Here is a 23,539-nt window from a genome sequence, read left to right on the forward strand (position 1 = left end):
AGTGTGTAATCCTGCCCTATAAGAACTGCAAACTCTCCTAAGCTTAGGCCCCAAAGGATGAAGGTAATAAAAACTGCTCACATCTTATTACCATTTGCTTTCTTGTTCCAGGAAACAAAACCAACACACACAAACACAAAACAGCACCCTCACCCCACACTTCATTTCACCCCACCCTCTTTCCAAACTGCCTCTCTCCGAGAATGGGAATCACCTGCAGGGGTCGGGGTACCAAGCTCAGCCTCAGTGTAAACACGCCCCAGCAGCACAGGCGGTAACGTATTAACGGGGAGGAATCTCAGGTCACCGAACGGTTTTCTATTAATAGGGGATAAAGCTTTTGCATATATTAGCGATAATGCCCTGGTGGCCCGCGCAAAATTAACTCCTCCCGGGCCAGCAAGAGGGAAGCCACGTTCTGCCCAGGCAGATGTGTGCTTGAAACACGCGTCACGTTGCACACACTGTGCTTTAGAACCGCGCCCCTTAAACATTTCAGATGCCATTCCCATCCTTAGTCCAGGCGGTTGCAAACGTTCTCCAGGGGTGTCTCCGGAGAGGGGTTGGTGGAGGCGGGGGCCCGTCGGGTACGGCTCAGCTCAACTTCGCCACGCACACCGCCAAGGCCACAGCCGCCAGCAGCACGGCGCTGAAGATGGTGGCGGCCTTGGCCTTGCTCAGGTCGCAGGGCCCACTGCGCTGTTCTACCGACACGCCGCCCACCGAGGAGACGCCGGCGCTGGCGCTGGACAGGAGCTCGGCACCTGCCGCCTGCCGGGCCTGCACCGTCCAGCGGAGAACGTTGACCTTCATCTCCATGTCCTGGATCATTTCGCCCACCTGAAGGATCTCGCGCTCCAGCTGGTGCAGGTCTTCCACGTCGAAGTCGCTATGCGCCTCGTGCCGCAGGCTGCGGGCGCTCAGGGCGCGCGCCGCCACGCCGGTTGCGCCACCTTCCACCCCTGTGCGCACCAGCGGCCGCCGCGGCGCCTGCAGCGGAAACTCGGTACCCAGGGCCAGTGCACGCCTCATGTCGGCTTCCAACAGGTCCAGGCAGCCGGAGAAGGTCACCCAGAGGCGCTCGAATTCGGCGCGCTCCTCGGCGCCCAGGCTCCGGTCTCGCAGCGGGGCTGTCAGCCGGACGCGGATGGCCACCGCCAGCTCCTGCGCCTTCTGGCGCGTCTTCTGTAGCTCCTCTCGCAGGTTCTGCGAGTCTGCGGAGCCGCCGATGGTCAGCACCAGGTGGTGGTAGCATGCGGTCGCCTTATTAAGCGCGTCCAGTAGCGCTTTGCACTCCTCCTTCGCCATGGCGCTGCTCTCCCGCGCAGCCCGGCCGCCTGCTCCCCTCTCACCTTCACCCACTCAGCGCAGCAGGATGCGGCCAGCCTCGACGGCGCTCCCCGGCCGGACGGCCCGAGCACTCCTCATGGCCGGAGAGGAGCTTGGCGCTGCCGCTGCTCAGGGTCCACGACATGCGCTTCCGCTGACCCGGCGCGGAGAGAGCCCTGTTAGCTATTTGCCATTCCGTCATCCATCCTCCCCAGGTGCGCTCCTAGTCACACGCCGAATCTCTGCGCGGCCCTCGCCTCCACGGTAGCACCTGCGAAGCCCGTGTTGAGGTCCCCATCCTCCTCCCGTGCCGTCGCCAGGGCTAGCGGGGCCGCTGAGCCGCTCGCTCCGAGCGCCTTAAGGGCGGCCGGGTCCGGTTACTCGGGATCCGCCCACCCCCGCCCTTCCTCGCTGGGCGCTCCCATCCCCTGGACCAGGGATAGGCGGGGCCCTGCGTGGGGAGGTCACGTGCAGGTCCCCCATCTCCCCCTCCTCTGCATCCCATTAGAGTCTGGAATATTAGCGCTCAGCAAATCCAACCCTCCTCCGTTTTTGAGGAGGGGAAACTGAGGCTCAGATTTAAAAGGGGGGAGGAGGATCAAGATCACGCCACGTGCATGTAAGTGATGGGGCTACAACCCAGGGGCTCTGACTCTTAGACCCAGTCAGCGACGGAAGTAGTATGCTTCGTAGGACTGGTCACCCCTGTCCTCCAAACCGAGTAGTAAAGGGCAATCTGCAGGGCGGGAAGCCTGCCGTATCTCCCCATCCTAGTCCAGCCCGCGTTCCAGCAACAGAGCTTGGACCCCACCCCTTGAGTCAGCTGTGTTTTTTCGGCCCCGCCCCCTCCCGTTCAAGGCAGGCGCAGTCGCTGGCTCTGGACTGGTCCAGTCTGAATAGGAAGTGTTGCACGCCGCCTGAGCCCCACCCCCGACTGGGCGGGCTCAATGATTGCTCTGCGCACGCGTCACTCTGAATAAAGACAGCTTCTCATTGGCCTGACCGGAGTCCTGGGGTGCGACTCCGCCCAACGGGGGTGGGCGGTGCAGCAGTTCTGCCGCGTTGGGGTGGTGGGCCCTGAGGTCTCCACGGAGGGGCCGGGAATTATCGGCGCCACTCCTGGAAGGGCGGGGAGTGAAACTATGTAGCCTTTTAAGTAAGTGTCCTCCCTCCTGTCTCCTCCCGCGCCTCCCTTCCCTCGGGACGGCTGCGCCTCTGGGCCCAGAGGCCGGGCGGGGCCTCGGAGCGGAGAAGAGGGAGGGGCTCTTTCCTCGGCTGGCGCCCCAAGCTGGGCTGGCTGTCCCCGGGAGGCCCCCGAGGCCTGGGCCCATCGCAGAGTGGACTGCCGCGCCCGCGCTCTCCAGCTCCCGTCCGCAGCCTGGCTCGCTCTGCCCCTCGCGTGTGTTTGCGGGTCGAGGGGTGGGGTTGGCGAAGAGTGCGCCCTCTGACCCCCACGGCCTCTGGACAGGTTAGCAGGTCTGGGATCCCGGGAGCTCAGACTTTGGGGCAGTAATAGGCAGGGCCGTCGCTCACGGGCTGGGTGGCTTCTGGGGTTTAAGGGAGGCCTGGCGGGGCGGGTGGAGGGGAGGCTGTGGATGGGAGGCTGTGGATGTGGTTGCGGATCCTCGAGCCGGGCTGTCGTGGTACACGTGGTGATGGAGGCGCTGGGGGGAGAGGAGGGAATCCCTGCTAGCCTGCCTTTCATGGGGCGGGGTCTCCTCTTCCTGCTGGGTTAAGATTACCCCGGGAAAACTATGAAGCACCAAGCGGTGTTCTGGATTCTGGGTCTGTTCAGTTCTTTTTGTTGAAAATGGACTGCCCATTGGCTAGTGAGCAAGGCCGTGCGGCTCTGGCCACACCTGGAGGTGCTGGGGACGTGGGCGCTTGTGGTTGTGCAGGGCCACGGGGAGCAAGTGGCGCGTCTTCTTTGAGGGTTTAGGACAGTCAGGGAATAAGGCGCAGATGAAAGTGTAGGGGACTCCTAGTTTGCCTTGGAGCTGGAATTTTCCAAGTTTTGTGGGTTTCCGGAAGAGAGACCCCTATTTTGATTAAGTAATGCACCCTTCCACCAGCCCTAGAGAGGAGCAGCGGATGTTAGCAGGATATTTCCATTTCCAGGAACCTTGCCAGGTTTGCCATTGAGGCAGCCGCCCCTGCCCCCAACCCCGTCCAGAGCGCTGGGTTCAGGGATCTCTCACGCAGCAGTCTGTCCTTTAATTGGTTGTTTCAGTGATGATACTGTGGCCCTTGGCTGTCTCAGCCACCTATGGGCCAAATGGGGCCTTGACAGAGGAAGAGTAGTTTTTAGGATAAAATAGAAGGGAGGAGAGCCCATCTCTTCCCGGAGCTTTGTGGACAGCAGAAGGAGATGAAGCTGCAGAGGTGGGCAGGAGGCCAGGAATAAGAGGGCTTCCATGCCAAGCAGAGAAGTTGAGAGTGCATCTGATAGGGAGTGGAGTAGTCCTGCACTGGTCTCAGTGTTGGAAAGATCTGTCTTTCAGGTGGACAGGTTTGCGGTGGATCAAAGGTCAGGGCCTGAAGGCCTGGGGGGGAAATGCAAGATGGGAACAGAAACAGATAGGTCTCACAAGTCCCAATGGCAGACGAGCAGACAGGGCCCTGAAGCTGTGTGGACATCTGTGGTGAGTTCTGCTCACCTGGCCTTGTCACCTGCGATGATCCCACCTGGCAGCACTGCTGGGAGGGCAGCAGTAGTGTTTGCCTAGGGCCTGGGCTCCAGGTCGTCATTCTGCTTCCTTGTGGTTCTTGGACTGTGTGGCTGTCCTGAGGGCAGGTGCTGGGGTTTTGTTCTCTGCATGTCGGCCTGTTAGTGTCTTTTTTTCTTAATGTGGACCTAATCTTGGCCAGGCAGCAGTAAGCGGTGGCACGAAATGAGGTCTTTGTTTCCTAGCCAGGAATCGAACCTGGGTAGCCTGGATGAAAACCCGGACTCCTAGCCACCAGAACAGCAAGCGCTAGAGGTTGGAAGCCCTTTTTCCCTGGACCTCTGCCTCCAGTGAAAAATTCATTTCTCATGGAGCCAAAAATGTAAATGCAGGTACAAAGTTTACTACTAGAGACAAAGCATAACAACAAGTGGGAGAAAGCACAGAGAAACTGTTAAGACAGAAGCAAGACAGAGATGCCCACCCGAAGAGGAAGGGTATGGACTTCCCGCATAGTGAGGAGGGGCACAGAACAGAGGCAATTGTCATTTATATAGGACGGTTCTTCCGATTTTAGTATCTGTAGTATCTGTGTTGGTGAAGCGAGCACAGGATAGTTCTTCAGGGTCTTTGTTTACCTTTAGCCAATTATCTGGTTTCTTTTTCCACACCTGATCTGCCCTAGGACCCTCCCCAACATGTGTGCAGAACTTTTTTCGAGAATCCAGGATGGATTCTGGTCCAGAGGTCTGTGGGATGCCCTTAACATCACATGTTACGGGGTGGTGCCCCCTGCTTTTTGACCCCCAAGGAGCCTTTCTGCACATGTGAAATGTCTCCCTTGGCCCGAGTATGGGAAATACCTGATCTTTAACAGGATTTAGTCTCACTCTGCCCCTGCCATAAAAATGCCCAATGTCTGGTTATTTACCCGATTCCTGTTGCTGGTTTTTATATCGAGGTGTAGATCTCGCAGTGTAGACAGGAGTCTGGTCATAAATATGTCGTCCTGGAGCCCATTTGTCTCTTGCTTCAGGAAATATAAACAGGGGGCTGGTGATGAATGTCAGGCCTGGGGATCATCTTCTTCCCACCCTAGGACGCGTGAATAGGCGGCCAGTTGTAAATGCCTAGCCTGGAGCCCATCCGTCTACTCCTCAGACAGCTTTTAAAATCTTTATTGAATTTGTTACAATATTGCATCTGTTCTGTGTTTTTGATTTTTTTTTGGCCCTGAGGCATGTGGTATCTTAGCTCCCCAGCCAGGGATCGAACCTGCAACGTCTTAACCACTGGATCACCAGGGACACCATTGTTAGTGTTTGAATCAGGGCTCTCCTTCTGTTTATGAAGTGCCAGGGTTAGGTTGGTGTCCAGTAACTTCCTCCTTCCCTAGAGGAGCAGGGGAATGTGACCACGTGTTGCTAGATACCAGATCTAGAAAGGGTTCAGACCCGAAGAGTCAGATACGATTTGTCCTGAGGTTGCTTCCATATCCGAGAGAGCACTGAGAAGTGGTCCGTGATGCTCCTGCCCTCCTGCCCAAGGGAGTTTGGTGCTGGTGGCTGCCCTGCATTTCCAGGAACAGGGTGTAGAGTGGCTTTCTGAGGGGTAGTTGTGTTCCTCCAAACTTCCCTGCTTCCAGCCCTGAGGCCTTCTCTCCTACTGTGAGGCTCCACATTCCAGCCAGCTCTCTGCTTAGCCTGCTCTGAGCACATTTGGTTTTGGCTTTTTGCCAGCACTTGCAGGACCAGCCCCTCATCCTCCCCTGCTTGTGGGTGGTGGTGTTCCAGCTCCTGGGAGAGTAATCCCTCCCTGGGAGCTTGATCTTCCTCTAACACCTCGCTGTCATTTTGTTCAAGTGGACCAGCAGTTACTGCACGTCTGCAGGGAGCCAGGCAGCCAGGCTTCAAAGTGCTTTGAGAAGCATATGGACAGGAGCCGTAGACGTTACAGAAGGACGCAAGTGGCTGTAATACCACACGTTACATCATCAAATTGCTTCCATTTGGTATTAAGCAGAGACGCATAGGAAGTTTTTCCTTTCTGCCTTTTCCTTCTGAGTCACACATTAAGCCCGCTGGAGAATATTGCTCATCAGTTGGAAAATACGCCTGGTCAGGATCTATGGACAGGGCCCTGGGGGGCGGGCAAGAGCAGCCACAGCAGTGAGATTTCGGCAGGGAGTGCATCTCTGGGAGGTGCAGACTTTCCTAGGCTGGCTTCTGCTGAGCCAGGCTGCACACTATTACCAGATGGTCCCCGACAACACAGACTCATCCGGGCTGGCAGGACGGTTGGAGACCACAAAACCACGGGTGTGCACACCACCTCCTAAAATGCCCAGCACTGGTCTGAGGCCTCGCTTGACTCTCCTTTGCAAAATAACCTCAAATAATTCATGTGCAAGGGTATTTGGTACCTCTGACTAACTTCACTGGATTTTCTGTAAATCATTTCATCATTTGCACTTAAGAAAGGGTGGAATTCTGTGGGTTTTTTTTAAGGAGTTTTATATGAGGTTTCACACCTCTTTCCCTCACATGTGATTTTAAAATACAAAACCAATTCTTGCAAGTAAACTTGTCAGATTATTTTAAAGCACATACCCCTGTATAAGAATTCAGCTCTGGCATTAAGCATTATCACATATTAGTATTTTTATTTATTTATTTGGCTGTGTCAAGTGTTTGTTGTGGCACGCAGGATTTTATAGTTGTGTTGGGTGGGAGCTATTAATAGTTCCCCAACCAGGGATCTAACCTGGGCCCCCTGCATTGAGAGTGCAAAGCCTTAGCCACTAGACTACCAGGGAAGTCCCTGATTATTACATATTTTTAACACTGGGACAGAAAGGTCAAGAACAGAGCTGGACAGAGCTCTCTGTATCCCTGCTGCTGGACAGGATTCAGTCATTGGCAACCAGGAGACTGATGTCCAAGAGCAGTCGTTGACTTGGACTGAAAAACAGCCAGCTCCATCCCATTTACCAGCAGCGGGTGCTGAGAGTCTTTTGCGTTTACAGTTCATGCATTTGAACCCAGCGTTTCGACGTGACATTCAGGGCCCTTCCCTTCCCTTGCTGCCCATCTCTGACCTGCCCTGTCCGGATTCTTATTATTTCTCAGAGCTCATTTTCACAGCTAGTCAAGAAGAGTTTATCCTTGAGTTTATTCCTGTGCTCCCCAGGAACGTGTTCATGCCTCCTGATGCTTTGGCCCTGCTGTGGTCCCTGCCAAGGATGCCTCCCACACTCCCCAGCCCAACCCCATCCCTGGTACTCCTTTCTCCTTACCTTTCCGGGCACTGTTCTGTTTCTGGTTTTCAGTCTTCTAGCTTCCCAGTGAAGTGGTTTGTTCCTCCATCAGAGCCCACCCTTGTCAGCATCCTGTCTGAGGAGCAGGAGGAGTGTCCCTTCTCAGTTTTAGTCTGACCTTGTCTCATCCTGTTTATCATGTGGTTTTTATCTAAGGCATCTTTACTTTTGTGCTCCGCCATGTAGAACCAGCTGTGTCCGGAACCAGCACAGAACTTTGTTTTCTTGTGACTATGCCCCAGCCAAATTATATTATCCAGTTGTTCTGGTAGGGACTCATAAAAGGATTATCTGGGCTCCAGTAATGGTTGCCTTCAACGATTCAAATACCTAAATGGTTGCAGAGCTGGGGCCTGCGAAGGGATTATATGTAGCCATTTTCATGCTAGGCTCTTCTCCCTAAGAGGATTTGCAGGGAGCTCAGGGGACTTCTTCAGGCAGTCCTCAGGAGGGCCTGCAGCCAAGACAGCCCAGGCTGGATCAGACCGAGGGGATTTGATGCGGAGCCTGTTTGGCTGTCTGCCACGGGGACTTCTATAAGGGAAATGCAGTGTGGAGTCTGTGCCTCCATGGCTTGTGTGCTATAACCCCTAGGCATAATTATTTTTACATGATGAATGCCGTGGTTAAAGGGATGAGTGTTAGAGTAAATTCTGACATCCATCTAACCTCAGGTTGGACAACCGACCCTCATTTTTTCATCTGCGACATGGGGCAAATGATACCTGTGATTTGTGACCATTAGTTGTATTTACTTACCTATAGTTATTGTGAGCATTCAAATGGGATGAGACTGTGTAGAAGTGATCGCAGTGTCTAGACCAAGGATGCTCTCAAATAAATGGTGGCTGTTGTTAACATTAGACTTTAGGGATAGAGTTCATAATGCGCTTAGGCATACCGTTCTGGTGTTCCCCAAAGAGGCGTTTTGGAATACTGTTACATGATGAGAAAGTAACTCAGTTTTTCACTTATATTTCATTCATCTGACTGTATCAAGGATAAGAGTACTTGATGCCCTTTACTGTTGCTAGTTCTCTCTTTTTAATGAAAAGAAGAGGCTCAAAGAACCTTTGGCAGGCAGTGGTATCTAGCTAGGTTTTAAATAATGTCAATTGGGTTTATCATTTTTAATTATAAGATTATCTGAATGGGAAGTGATGCTGGTTTTCCATTTAAAGTAGTGATAAGGGTTCTTTTAAAAATACATTTTAAATGGGAGTAGATGTTTAAAGGAAAATGTCAAACATTAACAATAGAGCCATTGTGTACAACTGTACAGGTTATATATTGCACAAGTGCCCTGCCCCGGGGGAGAAGAGGTCTTGGCCAACTAGGCTGGTGTGTAGCCAGTGAGCTGCTTACTAAGCCATGTGCTCTGGCACAAGGCTGTACCTATGGGGAAGATGGGGTGCCTTTTTGTAATTCTCACGAAAGCACCATGTGGGCTAGCAGAAAGTGACAGTACATTGGTGTGCAGAGTGGCAAAAATAGTGAAGGTAACAGGTAAATGGAAATCCTGTAAGACAAGTATTCATTTTCTCCGTTGTTCAACCTGAGGTGGAGGCTCAGAGAGGTAAAACTCTGATTCCTTTTCTGGGCCCGTTTTTCATATTCGTGTCTTACACTTCAGTAAAAACCACACTGATATATGGTCAGGGGAGTAGACCAGGCGTATTGGAAGCCCCATTCACAATAGGAGCAAATCTATACAGAATATATAAATAATGTCTAATCAAAGTTATACATGATCTGTGATCTTTTTAAAACAATTAAATTTTGGCTGCTCCGTGTCTTCACTGCTATGAACAGGCGCTCTCTCGTTGCGGTGAGAGGGGCTACTCTTTCATCGTGGTGCATGGGCTTCTCACTGTGGTGGCTTCTTTTGCAGCACACAGGCCCTAGAGTGCGCAGGCTTCGGTACTGGTGGCACACAGGCTCAGTAGCTGCTGCTTGTGAGCTCTAGAGCACAGGCTCAGTAGTTGTGGCGCTCAGGCTTAGTTGCCCTATGGCATGTGGAAGCCTCCTGGACTAGATGTCAAATCTACATCCTCTGCAGGTGGATTCCTAACCAGTGGACCACCAGGGAAGTCCATGATCTATGATCAAATGGAGAAAATTTAATTGGCAGACATAAAAGAGGATGAAGGTAGAAAGACATACCATGCTCATGGAGAATGATTCATTATTAAAAAGATGTTGACTCTCTAGTCCATAAATTTAGTGGTTACAATAAAAATCCCAATAGAAATCTCATGGAATTAATAGACTGACTCTAGTTCATGTGATATTGTAAAGAATTAGGTATAACCAAACAACTTTGGAGAACAGGGAGAAAAGTCTTCCTCTGTGAGATGTCAAGGCTTATGATGAAACCATAGTTATGTAAATTAATGTGGTCTGATCCTTTCCTAAAGTAATCACCACTAGCTACATGTGGATATTAAGTATTTGAAATGAGGCTAGTATGAGCAGAATACACATCAGATTTTGGAGACTCAGTAGAAGTAAAAAGAATGTAAAATATGTCAGTAATTTTAAAGCATTGTTCACATGTTGGAAATATATTGTGCCTGTATTAAATAAAATATATAATTAAAATTAATTTTACTTTTTAAAATATGACTACTAGAAAATTGTAAATAATATATGTAATTATGCATAGTGCATATACAATTACATTTCTCACATAAATCTGCTGGATCGCACTGGTCAAGACCATTGAAACAGAGTAGAGCCCAGAAAGAGGCCAGACATACATGGGAAGTTGGAATTTGACAAAGGCAGCGTTATCAACTGGTGTGAAAGGGGTACAATATATAAAAGACGATGACGGAACAGTTGGCTTATGCTGTGGACTGAATGTTTGTCTCCCCCCATTCCACGCCACCCCGCCAGCCAGCCCAGATTCATATGTTGAATCCCTAATCCTAAATGTGATGGTATTTGGAGATGGGGCTTTGAGATCTAATTGGGGTTAGGTTAGGCCATGATTTCCCTGGTGGTCCAATGGCTAAGACTCCACATTCCCAATGCAGGGGATCAGGGTTCGGTTCCTGGTCAGGGAACTAGATCCCACATGCCCCCAACTAAGACCTGGGGCATCCAAATAAATTAAAAAATAAGTAAATATTTGGCCTTCCCTGATAGCTCAGACAGTAAAGCATCTGCCTGCAATGCGGGAGACCCGGGTTCGATCCCTGGGTCAGGAAGATCCCCTGGAGAAGGAAATGGCAACCCACTCCAGTATTCTTGCCTGGAAAATCCCATGGACTGAGGATCCTGGTAGGCTACAGTCCATGGGGTCGCAAAGAGTCGGACACGACTGAGCGACTTCACTTCACTTAGGCCATGAAGGTGGGGTCCTCATGATGGGATTAGTGGCCTTATAAAAGGCGGAAGTGACAAGAGAACTCTTTCTCTACCATATGAGGATACAGTGAGAAGGTGACCAACCCATACAGTCCAAGACATGGACCCTCACCAAGAACCAGATCTACTATACTAGCACCTTAATTTTTGACCCCCAGCCTCCAGAACTATGAGGAATAAAATGTTTGTTGTTTAAAACCCCTCAGTCTTTTGTATTTTGTTATAAGACCCTGACCAAACAAAGATTCAGTCCAGTTCAGTTCAGTCGCTCAGTCATGTCCGACTCTTTGCGACCCCATGAATCACAAAACGCCAGGCCTCCCTGTCCATCACCAACTCCCGGAGTTCACTCAAACTCATACCTTCAGAAAAAAATGAGATGCCCAATTTATAGCATATATAAAAATAAAGATGAATTGAATTCCAAAAAATGAAAAACTTTAAGAGTCTTGGAAATTACAAGGACTATTTTTGTGGCCTTGGAGTTGGAAAGGATGTGGTTTCAGGTCGCCTTTGCTGCATAACCAGCCAGTCCCCAGATTCGTGACTTGCGACTGCTACAGTTTGTTGTTCCTTACAGTTCTCTGGGCTGGCAAGGTGGGTCTTCCGCTAGTCTCACCAGTGCTCACTTGTGTGGTTGCACTCAGCCAGTGGGCTGGCTGTGCTCACTGGACCACCTCTTTCTCCCTCCATGGGCTTCCAGCCCAAGGGCTTCTCTGTTGCATGGTGATCACATGGTGCCAAATGAATGAAAATGAAAACTTCAAGGTCTCTTGAGGCTGACACTCAGGATCACAGAACATCAATTCTGTGTGTGTGGTTGGTTAAAGCAAACCACAGGGATGGCTCAAATTTGAGAGATGGGGAAATAGACTCCACCTTCTCACAGGGGGAATGGTGAAGTTCATTTACAAGGGGGCATGCCAAGATGATAAGATTTCCTTAGCTCCCAAGACCACTGACCAGTAAGGCAAAGATGGACAAGTTCAGCTACATTAAAATCAAACACTTTTATTTCTGAAAACACTCATTTGGAAAAATGAAGAGACAAGTCACAGATCAGGAGAAGATATCTGCAACATCTTTTAGTGTCCAGATGTCGAGAGAGCTACCAATTGTAAAGAAAAGGGCCAACAACCCATTAGAAAAGTGGCCAAAAAACATGGTAATTTATAGCATATAAAGAAGTGACAATTAACTTCACTAAAGAAATGAAAATTAGAAACAGCAAAATAGCCATTTTATACCCAGACTGGCATAAATGAGCTGGCCTGACAACTCCAAGAAGCACTGGCTAGGATGTGATAGGAGGAAGGGGAGTGCTCATGGACTTTGCAGGGAGGTTGTAAGCGGTCCAGTGATGTCAGCCTCTGGTGAAGGTGTAGGTGTATGCTGCAGTGCCTCTCGTAGTGACATTCCTAGATATGTACTCCAGGAACACATAAGCGTGTAAGAGTGTTTGTGTCAGCATAATTTGTAATACTGAAAATGTGGAACCAACTTGAGTATAGAATATTAGATAAATTGTATCACATTCACTTCAAACAGTACAGCAGAAATTAGTAAATTAAAAGGAGCTGTATGGATCAGCGCTGATAGAACTTGAAAACATAATGTTGATGGAAAAGATGGAAAAGTATATGTTCCAGACTACTGACAGCGTGATACCATTTATGTAGATGTTGAAGCCCATAAAGCAAGATTTTGTATTATTTATGAATACATGAGTTTTAAAGGAGTAGAAATGTCAGCAAGAAGGATATGGAAACAGCTTTAAGATAGTGGTTGTCTCTGAACAGGCAGGAGAGGGTGGGAGGGAGGGGGCAGATAGGGGAACCAGTCTACTCTGATATATTTTATTTCTGCAAAGGTAATCTGAGGCAAGTATGGCAATGTGGTAAGATTTGGTAATCCTGGGTGGTGGTGGTGGTTTAGTTGCTAAGTCGTGTCTGACTCTTGTGACCCCATGGGCTGTAGCCCACCAGGCGCCTCTGTCCATGGGATTCTCCAGGTAAGAAAACTGGAATGGGTTGCCATTTCCTCCTCCAGGGGATCTTCCCAACCCAGGAATCAAACCCTGGTCTCCTGCATTGCAGGCGGATTCTTTACCGACTGATCTATCTTGGGTGGTAGGTTAGCATTATTTCTTTACTTTTCTGTTATGCTTGAAATATTTCATTAAAAACATGCATATCTTTAAAATATCATAATTTGGGTCATGTAGGATGTTCTAAAAATAGCCGTTACTTTTGCAATGACTTGAAGTGTAACAAGATTTTCTGACTATGATTTACACGTTTAACCAGTAAGAAAAGTCAACTTGAAACTTGTGGGTTTTCTTTGATTTTTCCCGACAGTGTGTTAGGTCCATAGAGTAATGCATGTAATGACATCAGGGATGCTTTTTGGACGTTGCTAGATCAGATATGACACACCAGTCTGACGCAGGTCATTTACTGCTGTTTCCTCTCTCATCCCAGGAGACTCGCTCTGCCCCACCTGAAGTCCATATGGCTCTGTATGATGAGGACCTCCTGAAAAATCCCTTCTACCTGGCTCTTCAGAAGTGGCGTCCTGACTTGTGCAACAAGGTGGCCCAAGCCCATGGCATTGTAAGTGCATCGATCCCTAGGGTGGGTCTTCTCTGCTGGGCGTGGGAGGCCTACCTACAAATATGGTAGACTTCAGTTAAATTCAGCAGGAGTCAGGTACAGAACCGGAGAAGGCACTGGCGACCTACTCCAGTACTCTTGCCTGGAAAACCCCATGGACGGAGGAGCCTGGTGGGCTGCAGTCCATGGGGTCGCTAAGAGTCGGACACGACTGAGCGACTTCACTTTCACTTTTCACTTTCACACATTGGAGAAGGAAATGGCAACCCACTCCAGTGTTCTTGCCTGGAGAATCCCAGGGACGGAGGAGCCTGGTGGGCTGCCGTGTGTGGGGTCTCACAGAGTTGGACACGACTGAAGTGACTTAGCAGCAGCAGGTATAGAACTGCTCAGTGCAGCAAGCCCCAGACCATGCTCGGCATGTGGACGAGCAGAGAGGAACCTCCCTGAGCAGCTTCCTCCAGGCAGCCTCCTGAGACTGCTTCAGCCCGGGTGTAACCCTTTCTCTGAACGCTCAGCCCCCATTGTCACTGGTCTCATGGTGGTCACCTCTGTTTCTCCTGTTTCCACGTTGACCAGGAGGGCTTCTCCAGGGCAGAAATCATATCCTTCCTCGTTTGTGAGACGGCTGCTCACTCCCATAGAGTAGGGGAACGTGTGAATGTACAGGTATGTCACCTTCAAAGGCATTCCCTGAAGAGGAGGAGCCGAGAGAACTTCCACAGTAGAGACCACAGCCTCAGCAGCCTACAGGGGCAGCCAGGTAGCAGGAGCCGGAGGAGAGAGAAGCCGTGGTCTGTTGGCGGGGTGTCTGCTGCCTGGAGGGAGGAAGGGCCCACACTGCAGGCCTGTCTTCCTTCTGAGGTTGGTTAACTTGGCGGACATCTTACTTACACACCATGGGATAAACCTGGGCACCTTTGTGCCGCCTGCCTATGGCAGGGCCTCTTCTTTTTTTTAAAATAATTTGTATTTATTTATTTTTGACTCTGCTGGGTCTTTGCTGCTGCGAGGGCTTTTCTTTAGTTGCGGCGAGCGGGGGCTACCCTGTAGTTGCGGTGCCCGGGCTTCCCGTTGCGGTGGCTTCTCCTGTTGTCCAGCACGGGCCCTAGGGCATGCAGGCTTCAGTACTTGCTGCGCGTGGGCCTCTTCCCATCCTGCACTCTCCTCTTTTCTTCTCATACTTTTGTTCCTGCTTCTCTTACCCAGTGGATGGGGTCTTAGGTGAGTCAGGTGGCTGAGGGTTTGAACTAAAGGAGAAATGAGTTAGCTCAGGTTTCTCTGCAACCTTAGAACTGACTTTCCCAGGCTTAGCCCACCCCTCTGCCATCAGAAGCCTGTTTTTTTTTTTTTTTCCCCCAAGTCCCTTCTGGTTTTTATGATTGGTTTTGTGATTAATATCTCTTTCCCAGAATTTTTTTTTTTTAAACTTTGGATTTTAGAAGTCATAAACTTCATTGTTAAAAAAAAAAAAAAAGAATAAGCGAATACAGTTATTTCCAAAGAAGAAAATGAGAATCTCATAAAGCTCACCACAGGTGTTCACTGTCGTCCGTTCTTTTCACAGCAGCTCTTAAATGCTGCTATGTGTAAGACATTAGGTTTGATGTGGGAGATTCAGCCGAAAATATGAGGAGGCATCACAATCTTTACCCATATGGATCGCTACCCAAAATTCTAGTGGGAGAAACGGTCGCACTCTGGGTTAATGTTTAACTAATCATGGTTAAGTGTCACAGAGGAAAGACCCAGACATCATGTTCACTGAGAGGGCCTGACCCAGCTGGGGAAATATTTCCTTCCCATCTTTGTTCTATGGTGTTTTAAAAAGAAATACTGTCTAGATAAGAGTGTATTATCACAGGTAACTTTCTCTTTTTAAAAGCACCCATTCTGCGGCATTTACCTCTCAGGAAGCCTGAGACAGAGGGACCCGTCTCGCTTATCATTGTGTTGCTAACACTTAACATGCTCCCTGTCACCCAGGAGGTGCTTTTGCAGCTGCCAGCTCAAAATCCCATTAAAGCTCACTTTAGCAAAGGGGGAATTTGGAATAAGAACTTTAGCATCTCGGTCACCTTCCTCTCCAGTACATTGAGGAATAGGACATGCTGCTGCTGCTGCTTCTTTTTTTTTTTTAATTTTATTTTTTAGCCTGTGAGGTGTGCATGTGAGATCTTAGTTCCCTGGCCAGGGGTCAAATTCGTGTCCCCTGCATTGGGAATGTGGAGTCTCAACCACTGGCCCACCAAAAAAGTCCCAAGAGATACTTCTTAAGTTGCCATCCCGAGATCCCAAGGGTGCCCTAGGCTTCTTACTCCAGCTCCCGCTGAGATCCACAAGGGGCTGCATGGGGCCCACATTCAGTAGACTTGAGAATCAGCGAGACCAACTCCTTGGGAAAGAGCAACTGTGGGAAGAAGACGGCTGCTGCTGTCCTGTTCAGCCAGGCCAGGTGTTGGTAACCAGGTCCTGCCACCTGTTGGCCATGTGATGGAGCCCCGGCTCGTCTAACCTGTCCTGTTGCTCTTTCTGGGTCTGTTGGTTGAGTGTATAAAGTAGAATGTCCCAATGACCTCTAGAAGAGCGCTCATCCTCTCTGCCATCTCTGAGGGGCCCACATGGCCTCAGCAGGTGAGTGATGTATTTCCTTCCATGGGGCGTGGCCACTGGCCTGAGTTTGTGCTAAGTCACGTCAGTCGTGTCCAACTCTTTGCTGCCCTGTGGATTGTAGCCCACCAGGCTCCTCTGTCCATGGGATTCTCCAGGCAAGAATACTGGAGTGGGTTGCTATGCCCTCCTCCAGAGCATCTTCCTGATCCAGGAATTGAACCCACATCCCTTAAGTCTCCTGCATTGGCAGGCGAGTTCTTTACCACTCACACCTGACCTGGGAAGCCTGGACTGAGTTTGGTGGCCCCTGAATCTGCCCTGGTGATTAGGGTCCTTTACTAGGCTCTAAAAACGTGAAGTCACCATTTTTTATTTCTTTTTTTATTTGGCTGCATTGGGTCTTCTCCACAGCATATGGGGTTCTAGTTCCCTGACCAGAGATCAAACCCATGTCCCCTGCATTGCAAGGTGGACTCCTAGCCACTGGCCATCAGGGAAGTCCTGAAGTCACTTCTGAACATGTGCCTCCCCAGGGTTAAATGCCCTTCACCTCTCACTCTGCAAATGGAGCCATCAGGCCCCCTCACACGACAGCTGGTGGTGCAGGCTGGCTGTTCCCCTGACCTGTCCCAGCCCCTCCTCGAGTTTGACTTCCTTTGATGGGGCTGCCCCGTGTCCAGGAAGGCACACCCTGCCACCATTTGCTCTTTGACTGGACAGTGGAACCCCATCTCCTAAAGTTCTTTCTAATTCCGATTCCAGAGACCTGTGACGCCCACACACTGTCTCTCAGAGTCTCCTTGTTTTTGTGACCATCCAGTTATTACGCGTGAGTTTTCTTCAGAGCAGCTGCGTAGGCCTCCTTCACCCCAGGGCCTGTTGTTCTTGTGGCATTGGGCAGAAGTTCTCCAGATTTCCCTGGTGGACGGGGGGTGGGCTGGGGTGGGGGGTGGGTCCATTTGCCTGTAGGAAAAACAACAATGGCAAAAAGAGATGGCATTTGGTCCTTTTATCTTGGCCCTGTAATTATGGGTCTAATTATGGGGTATGCAGGCTTCTGAGGGCTCACCTGGGAACCTAGCATCGTGACTTCTAAGTTCCAGGGAACTGACTTTCAAGAACATGCTTATACAGCCCAGCTAAGGGCACTGAAGTTCATATTCCAGTTCTCAGAATTTGCTTAGTAGACCTTCATCTGACAAACACCGAGTAGCTCCTATACTCCAGACACCATGCTGGGTTTGCAGGGTTACACAGAGGAATGGGGGATGCGACATGCCTTCAGGGACTTCCATGAACAGGTCATTTGTAGGCCAGAGGGTTGAGTATTAGGGCAGAAGTCGTCATGTGCTCCTGTGGAGTAGCCGACCCAGGCAGGGGGAAGTCAGGACGGTACCCTAGAGTAGGTATGACTAAAGCTTATTCTTGGTTTTATGCTTTCTTTTCTTTAATGACTATTATTCTTAAAAAATTCTTTACAAAGGGGTTATAATAAAAAGTTTTATCTTTAATCTCTGGACTGAGTCCCTGACTCATGATCTTCTCGGCAACTCTGAACTTTGCGTCTTCCACACTGGCTGCTACAGCTCCACAACCTCTGTTCCAGAAATAGTCAGAACCTCCCTCCTGTGAGGACCCTTGGCACCTGAACCTGTCTCCCGTGAGCTGCTTCATAGCCACCCACTGCTGATCCTCCTCACCCCTGTCTCAGCAGGACCCTGGAGGATGGATGGAGCCCCAGAGAGCCAGCCACTGGCTTCTGCTTGCATTGAAATGCACCAGGCAGCCTTGCCTGCCTGAAAACTTTGGGAGAGTCCTTGAAATTGGAGGCTTCCCTGTTCACTCAGCAAGCACTGATTGGTATCTACTGTATGGTGAGCCGTGGGCTAGGTAATGGGGATTCAGTGCCTCGGGAGCTGGTCACGCTTATTTAAGGAGGCGGAGAAGGTGTGTGTACACAGTGAGGATGCACACAGGGTGCAGTCAACAGTGGTGGTGGGGTGAGCGGTGTGTATCTCTGAAGCACCCCAGAAGCGCCGGGCCCCTCGGAGGCCCCGCCTTGTGTGGGACTGTGCGATGCCTGCATCCACTGAGCTGGAGTGGGGCAATCCCTTGGCCTGCCTTTGGCTACCTAAATCCCCTAGGCCTGGGTCATGCTGTCCTCTTGCCTAGGGCCAACCCTCTCATCTCCAAGATCTTTTTGTGTTCCAGGTTGCAGTGAGGCTATCTAGGAGCCTTGAGGCTGTTTCTTGATTCTGGCTCCTACCTGAGGGCCTCTCGCTTTTTTAAGCCGCACTTTTATTAACATTTTAAAATTATTACGATTTTCTCCCCCTTTTCTCTCTCTCCTCATCTGGTACCACCAAGCCCATCTCAGGACCTTTGCATGTGCTTTCTTCTGACAGACGCGTTCTTCCCTGGACTTCCCTGGTGGTGCAGTGGTGAAGACTCCGAGCTTCCACTGCAGGGGGCATGGGTTTGATTCCTGGTCTGGGAGCTAGGATCCTGCATGCTGTGTAGTGTGTCCCCTCCAAAGGAAGTTTTTCCCTTAGATCTTTACTTGGTGGGTCCTTTTTGCCATCCATTCCTTGCTCAAACGAGGCTTTTTCAGAGAGCCCCCCCCACCGCCAACAACTTGACCTGAGTTAGCTAACCTTTGCCCCCTCCAGGCATTCTCTGGCTTGATGCCCTGCTTTATTATCTGCATAAAAGTTACTGATATATGGAATCTGTTACATTGTTAAAAAAATCTGTAGCCCCCACTTAGAACGTAATGTCCATGAGGACAATTCTCCATATCTCCAGCAGTGTCCAGTGTCACGAATATTGAATGGAGAAAAAAACTGGAAAACCAAACTCAAATTTTAATACTTATTTGAATAAAGTTGGCTACCTGAAATTTTTTTTAAAAAAAGTTATTGTGTTTAATCTCAAACACAAACAAGTGAAAAGAATCATACCATGTGCCCCTGCCCCCAGCACTTAGCTTCCACAGCGCCGGGCTCAGACTCCAGCACTTCTCACTTCGAACCCCGCTGCCCTCTCCCCTCAACCAGGGGATCATTTGGAAACAAATTCAAGAAAATTATATAAGGTAGTCATACTGGCAACCCACTCCAGTACTCTTACCTGGAAAATACCATGGACCGAGGAGCCTGGTGGCCTACAGTCCATGGGGTCAAGAAGAGTCGGACACAACTGAGCGACTTCACTTTCACTTTTCACTTTCATGCACTGGAGAAGGAAATGGCAACCCACTCCAGTATTCTTGCCTGGAGAATCCCAGGGACAGCGGAGCCTGGTGGGCTGCCGTCTATGGGGTCGCACAGAGTCGAACACGACTGAAGCGACTTAGCAGCAGCAGCAGTCATATGATTTCATCTGTAAATCTTTAGGAATGTAGTTTTCAAAGATAAGGACTTTAAAAAAAAACCACAACCTCATGCCATTATCACAGCTCAGGAATTCCTCAGTGACTCTTCAGCGTTGTCGTTCACTGTGAATCTCCCACATCATCTCATAATTTTTTGTTTATTTTCCAGTTGGTTTGTTTAAATCAGAATCCAGAGGAGATCCACACATTATTCTGAATTTGATAGGCCTTTTTTTTTCCAGCTGAAATTATAGTTCAGTTCAGTTCAGTAGTTCAGTTGTGTCTGACTCTTTGCAACCCCATGAACTGCAGCACGCCAGGCCTTCCTGTCCGTCACCAACTCCCAGAGTTCACCCAAACCCATGTCCATTGAGTCGGTGATGCCATCCAACCATCTCATCCTCTGTCGTCCCCTTCTCCTCCTGCCCTCAATCTTTCCCAGCATCAGGGTCTTTTCCAGTGAGTCAGCCCTTCGTTATAGTTGATTTACAACATTGTGTTAGTTTTGGGTGTACAGCAGTGAGTGCAGTGATTCAGTTCTTTCTCAAATTCTTTCTCATTACAGGTTATTACAAGGTATTGAAAATAGTTCCTTGGGCTGTACAGTAATTCTTTGTTGCTGGGTATGCCTTTTAAGTCATTCTTTTTTCTCCTAATGTTATGGAGGTAAACTTTTAGAGCAGTTAAACTGTACCTACTTAGTGTGTAAAGTTGATCCATATTGACACATCTGTAGGCTTGTGAAGCCATCACCACAGTCTTACATGTCTTATTATTGTGTTTTTAATTTTTAATAATTCAATTAATAATTAATATTACTTTTTCAGCTGCACTGGGTTTTTGTTGCAGTACACACGCTTTCCCTAGGTGCAGTTCACGGGTGGAGCAGGGGCTCTAGAGCACGCAGCCCAGTGGCACGAGGGCTTAGTTGCCCCATGGCATGTGGGATCTTAGTTCCCTGACCAGGGATTGAACCCACGTCCCCTGCATCGGTAAGGGAGATTCTTAACCATTAGACCACCAGAGAAGTCCCTTAAGTTTCTTTTTAGCTATACCCCCTTCTTTCCTCCTTTTCCTTCTTTCCTTGAAATTCACGTATCCAGGTCATTTATCCTGTAGGCTTTCCTACCTTCTGGCTTTTGCCAGTTGCAGTCCTGCCTTGGTGTTCACCAAAGTCCCCTGGTCTCTGTATTTCCCGAACTTGGCAGCTAAGTCTGTGTCTGGGTCTGATTCAGTCTTGATTTTTTGCAGAGGGGCAAGGCCCCTTCGTACACAGTGGTGATCTTTCACCAATGAGGGCCTCCCTTTCCTGCTCTGAGGATTTGGTGTGTCCCTGTCCCCTGTGGGGAGAGAGGCCGTGCTGCTCTTTCTGACCTAGGGAAGCTCCTGATGACAGCTGCTTTCAAAGGCCCCAGAATTTCATGGTGTCTTTGAAGAGAGAACTCCAGCAGGGACTGGGCTGTGTTCCCAGCACTGGCCTCCAAGAGGCCTCAGGACAGGGCAGTGATGGGTGTGGGTGGTAGGAGTTTAAGGCACGGCTCTGCCACTCTCTGTGTACCCCCGGACAAGTTGCTGAACTCCCTTGAGCCTTAGTTTCCTTGTCTGTATAATGGGGACAGTGCTGAAGCCCCTTGCCTTGTTCCAGCTGCTTCAGGAGTTGGGGCCCTGGTCAGGGGCCCACCTGGTCGACCACCTTGGTCGTCTTCTCCAGGTGCCCTTGAGAGCCTCCTCTTAAATGTGAGTCTCCGGGCCACGCACAGATCCATGTGGATGCCAGGGCACCTTCCTTTGCTGTGCTGAGCAGAGAGGCTGGTGTCAGGTCAACGTGGTGGCCATGGTGGGACCAAAATTCACGTTTCAGGTTGAACCTGCTCCAAAGACAGAGTCTGGCACCCAAAATATCCTTGGTGGAGGTGGCAGCCTGAGCTGGGAAACTGTATTTCTGTGGCTGGTACAACCAATTGTGATCACAATTGGGCTTTAAAAAAGCATAGAAAAAAGATGGGAAGGAAACGGTCTTCAATGTGCCATGTTTATCATGCAGGTGGTGGGATTGCGTGTCATCTTTTAGTTTCACTCTTCTGTACCCTTCAAACCTTTCTTCACTTGGAATCACTTCTGAGCCTGCTGAGGACAAAGCGGGCACCTAGGGTGGCTGTGGGGAGGGACCCAGCGGGGTGGGACTGAGGCCCCCCCATTTCCATCCCCCCACCCCCGAGATCCGGATGGATGAGACGTGTCCCACTCCCTCACCAGGGTGGGGGCCTTGGCTGCCATCACAGCGACAAGAGATTAGCTGCTGCTGCTTTGACCAGTAACCCCAGGGGTTGTCTGCCTGCAGGTCCCCACTGCAATTCCAGCTGGAGCATCTTTGGAGACATCCTGTTCCGCTGAAGTTGTAAATAGCACATCTGTTTAGTATTCACCTTAATTTTTTTTCCAGGTGTTAGTACCCTGCAAAGGAAGCCTGTCAACCAGAATTCAGTCTACTTGTCAGTTTGAGTCCTATATTTTGATTCCAGTGGAAGAACACTTTCAGACCTTAGATGGAAAGGTATTCTTTCATTTCCTATGGGTCACCTAAGACCACTCACTCCACGTCTGCGAGTTGAGGGGGGAGGGAATCCTGCTGCTCACCCTTTCTTGTCCGTGTTACCTGGTGGCTTTGACACCACAACAGCCCTGCTGCCTTTGAGTGAAGAGGAGCTGGCCGTGGAGAGCAGGGTCCTGCCTGTGGCCTGGAGTTGGAGGCAGTGCTGGTCACATCTCCCTTAGCCCATGGGGCTTCTGCCAGGGAACTGGGGAGTCGCTGGGACATCTCCTCAGAGAGGCCCTGTCAGAGCAAGCTGTTTATCCCTGTGCTCTTAGGATCAGAGATGAATTTGTCATTTTTTAAGAAACCTGTAGGATGAGATGGTCAGATGGCATCACCAACTCAATGGACATGAGTTTGCACAAACTCCAGGAGACAGTGAAGGACAGCGAAGCGTGGCGTGCTGCAGTTCATGGGGTCACAGAGTCGGACACTACTTAGTGACTGAACAACAACGACATAGGAAGTTTTAACCTGTAGAAAGTTCCAGTAACGTACAGAGAGCATTCACACGGCTTTCTCTCCAGACCGGTCAGCTGTTTGTATTTTGGCCACATCTCCCTACCCACATCTATCTTTCTATCTGTAACACACACACATATTGTTACTTTTTTCTGAACCTTTTTCAGAAAGTGAGAGTAAGTTGCAGACACAGTGTCCCTTGGCTTCAAAACAGTGTGTATCTCTTATGTAATTCAACACAGTGATCATATTCAGAAAATTTCACGTTGGCAGAATACTCTTCTCCAACTTACTGCCCTTAAATAAACTGTGCTGATTGTAATACCCTTTTAGAGCAAAAAAGATCTTTTTTTAAGATCCAGGATCACGTCTGGGATCACGCAACATATTCAGTTTTTGTCTATTTAGTTTCTTTCTTTTGGAACAGTTCTCGGCCTGCTTCTTTAATGACCCGGACATTTTTGTCTTCCTTTGTAAACTCTCCCTTAGTGTGGGTTTCTTTGATGTTTGCCTTGGTTAGATCACAGTTAAGCATTTTCAGTTAGAATGCCTACTGAAGAGTGTTTTATCTCAGTACTTTGTGTCAGGAGGTATGTGACGTCTGTCTGACTCATGGTTGATGTTAACTTTGGGGTAGGCATTTTCTTGTTTTTTTTTTTTAAAGTGGAAGCAGATAGTTTCTGAGAGGGGTAAGTTCCGTCCCCGGTCAGGAATGACTGTGGTCCCCAGCCTACCCACAGTCAACAGTGGGGGCCCACACTGGTTTAGCCAGGGCTTGTGGGTGCTTGAGGTGGGGTAGGACAGGAGGTGGGTACAGTGCGCCAGCCTGGGAGAGGGGAGTCGGCAGTCCTGTGCCCCCTGAGCAGGCTGCTGTTTTCCTGCAGGGTTCTACTCACCACAGCTGCTTGTTCACTTCCTGGTACCCAAATCTACCAGGAGAACAGAAGCACCAGGCTCATCGTGGCTGTTCTTCCCTGGGCACCGCAGCCACGGCCAGAGGGATGAGCCAAGGAAGGGTGCAGCGCGCATCCTCCGACCCCTCTGGGGTTACAGCATCTGGGTCATTCTGATCTCTTATTCAGAGAGGAGAACCTTCTTTTTCTTTTTCCAGAGAATACAGGCTTTCTTCTCTAAGGAACAGCTTAATGCTTTTCTGCTGTGACATATGAAATGAAATGGGTCAGGGTATGATGTGGCCACTTT

General features: G+C 49.7%; 2 protein-coding genes and 1 non-coding gene across 5 annotated transcripts in view; 1 reads left to right on the top strand and 2 right to left on the bottom strand.

Annotated features, from left to right (window-relative positions):
* Nucleotides 1-21: 21 nt before the first annotated feature.
* RGS9BP (regulator of G protein signaling 9 binding protein) lies at nucleotides 22-1,676 on the bottom strand. The gene has a single exon (XM_055412341.2). The coding sequence runs from the start codon at nucleotides 1,306-1,308 to the stop codon at nucleotides 595-597; it is 714 nt and encodes a 237-aa protein (XP_055268316.1). The 5' UTR covers nucleotides 1,309-1,676; the 3' UTR covers nucleotides 22-594.
* Nucleotides 1,677-2,491: 815 nt separating this feature from the next.
* The window catches only part of ANKRD27 (ankyrin repeat domain 27), a 59,347-nt gene continuing 38,299 nt past the window's right edge, over nucleotides 2,492-23,539 (top strand). For 2 of the 3 annotated variants that reach the window (XM_088830691.1, XM_088830692.1), the window contains exons 1-3: nucleotides 2,663-2,797; nucleotides 13,164-13,295; nucleotides 21,725-21,835. In XM_088830691.1, the coding sequence (XP_088686817.1) occupies nucleotides 13,194-13,295; nucleotides 21,725-21,835 (213 nt within the window). In that variant the 5' untranslated portion in view covers nucleotides 2,663-2,797; nucleotides 13,164-13,193. Of the gene's footprint in view, nucleotides 2,798-13,163; nucleotides 13,296-21,724; nucleotides 21,836-23,539 lie in introns of all 3 variants that reach the window. The other variant, XM_055412343.2, reaches the window with a different exon arrangement.
* TRNAE-CUC (transfer RNA glutamic acid (anticodon CUC)) lies at nucleotides 6,738-6,810 on the bottom strand. Its single transcript has one exon. It is a non-coding gene; the product is annotated as a tRNA-Glu (tRNA).

Source organism: Moschus berezovskii, chromosome 22 (genome assembly GCF_049115385.1).
Source record: "Moschus berezovskii isolate FMDL1 chromosome 22, NW_MosBer_1.0, whole genome shotgun sequence".
NCBI classification, from domain to species: domain Eukaryota; kingdom Metazoa; phylum Chordata; class Mammalia; order Artiodactyla; family Moschidae; genus Moschus; species Moschus berezovskii.

Bases quoted from the DNA above. Each gene is read 5' to 3' on its own strand.
- RGS9BP (XM_055412341.2), bottom strand. From the start codon at position 1,308: ATGGCGAAGGAGGAGTGCAAAGCGCTACTGGACGCGCTTAATAAGGCG.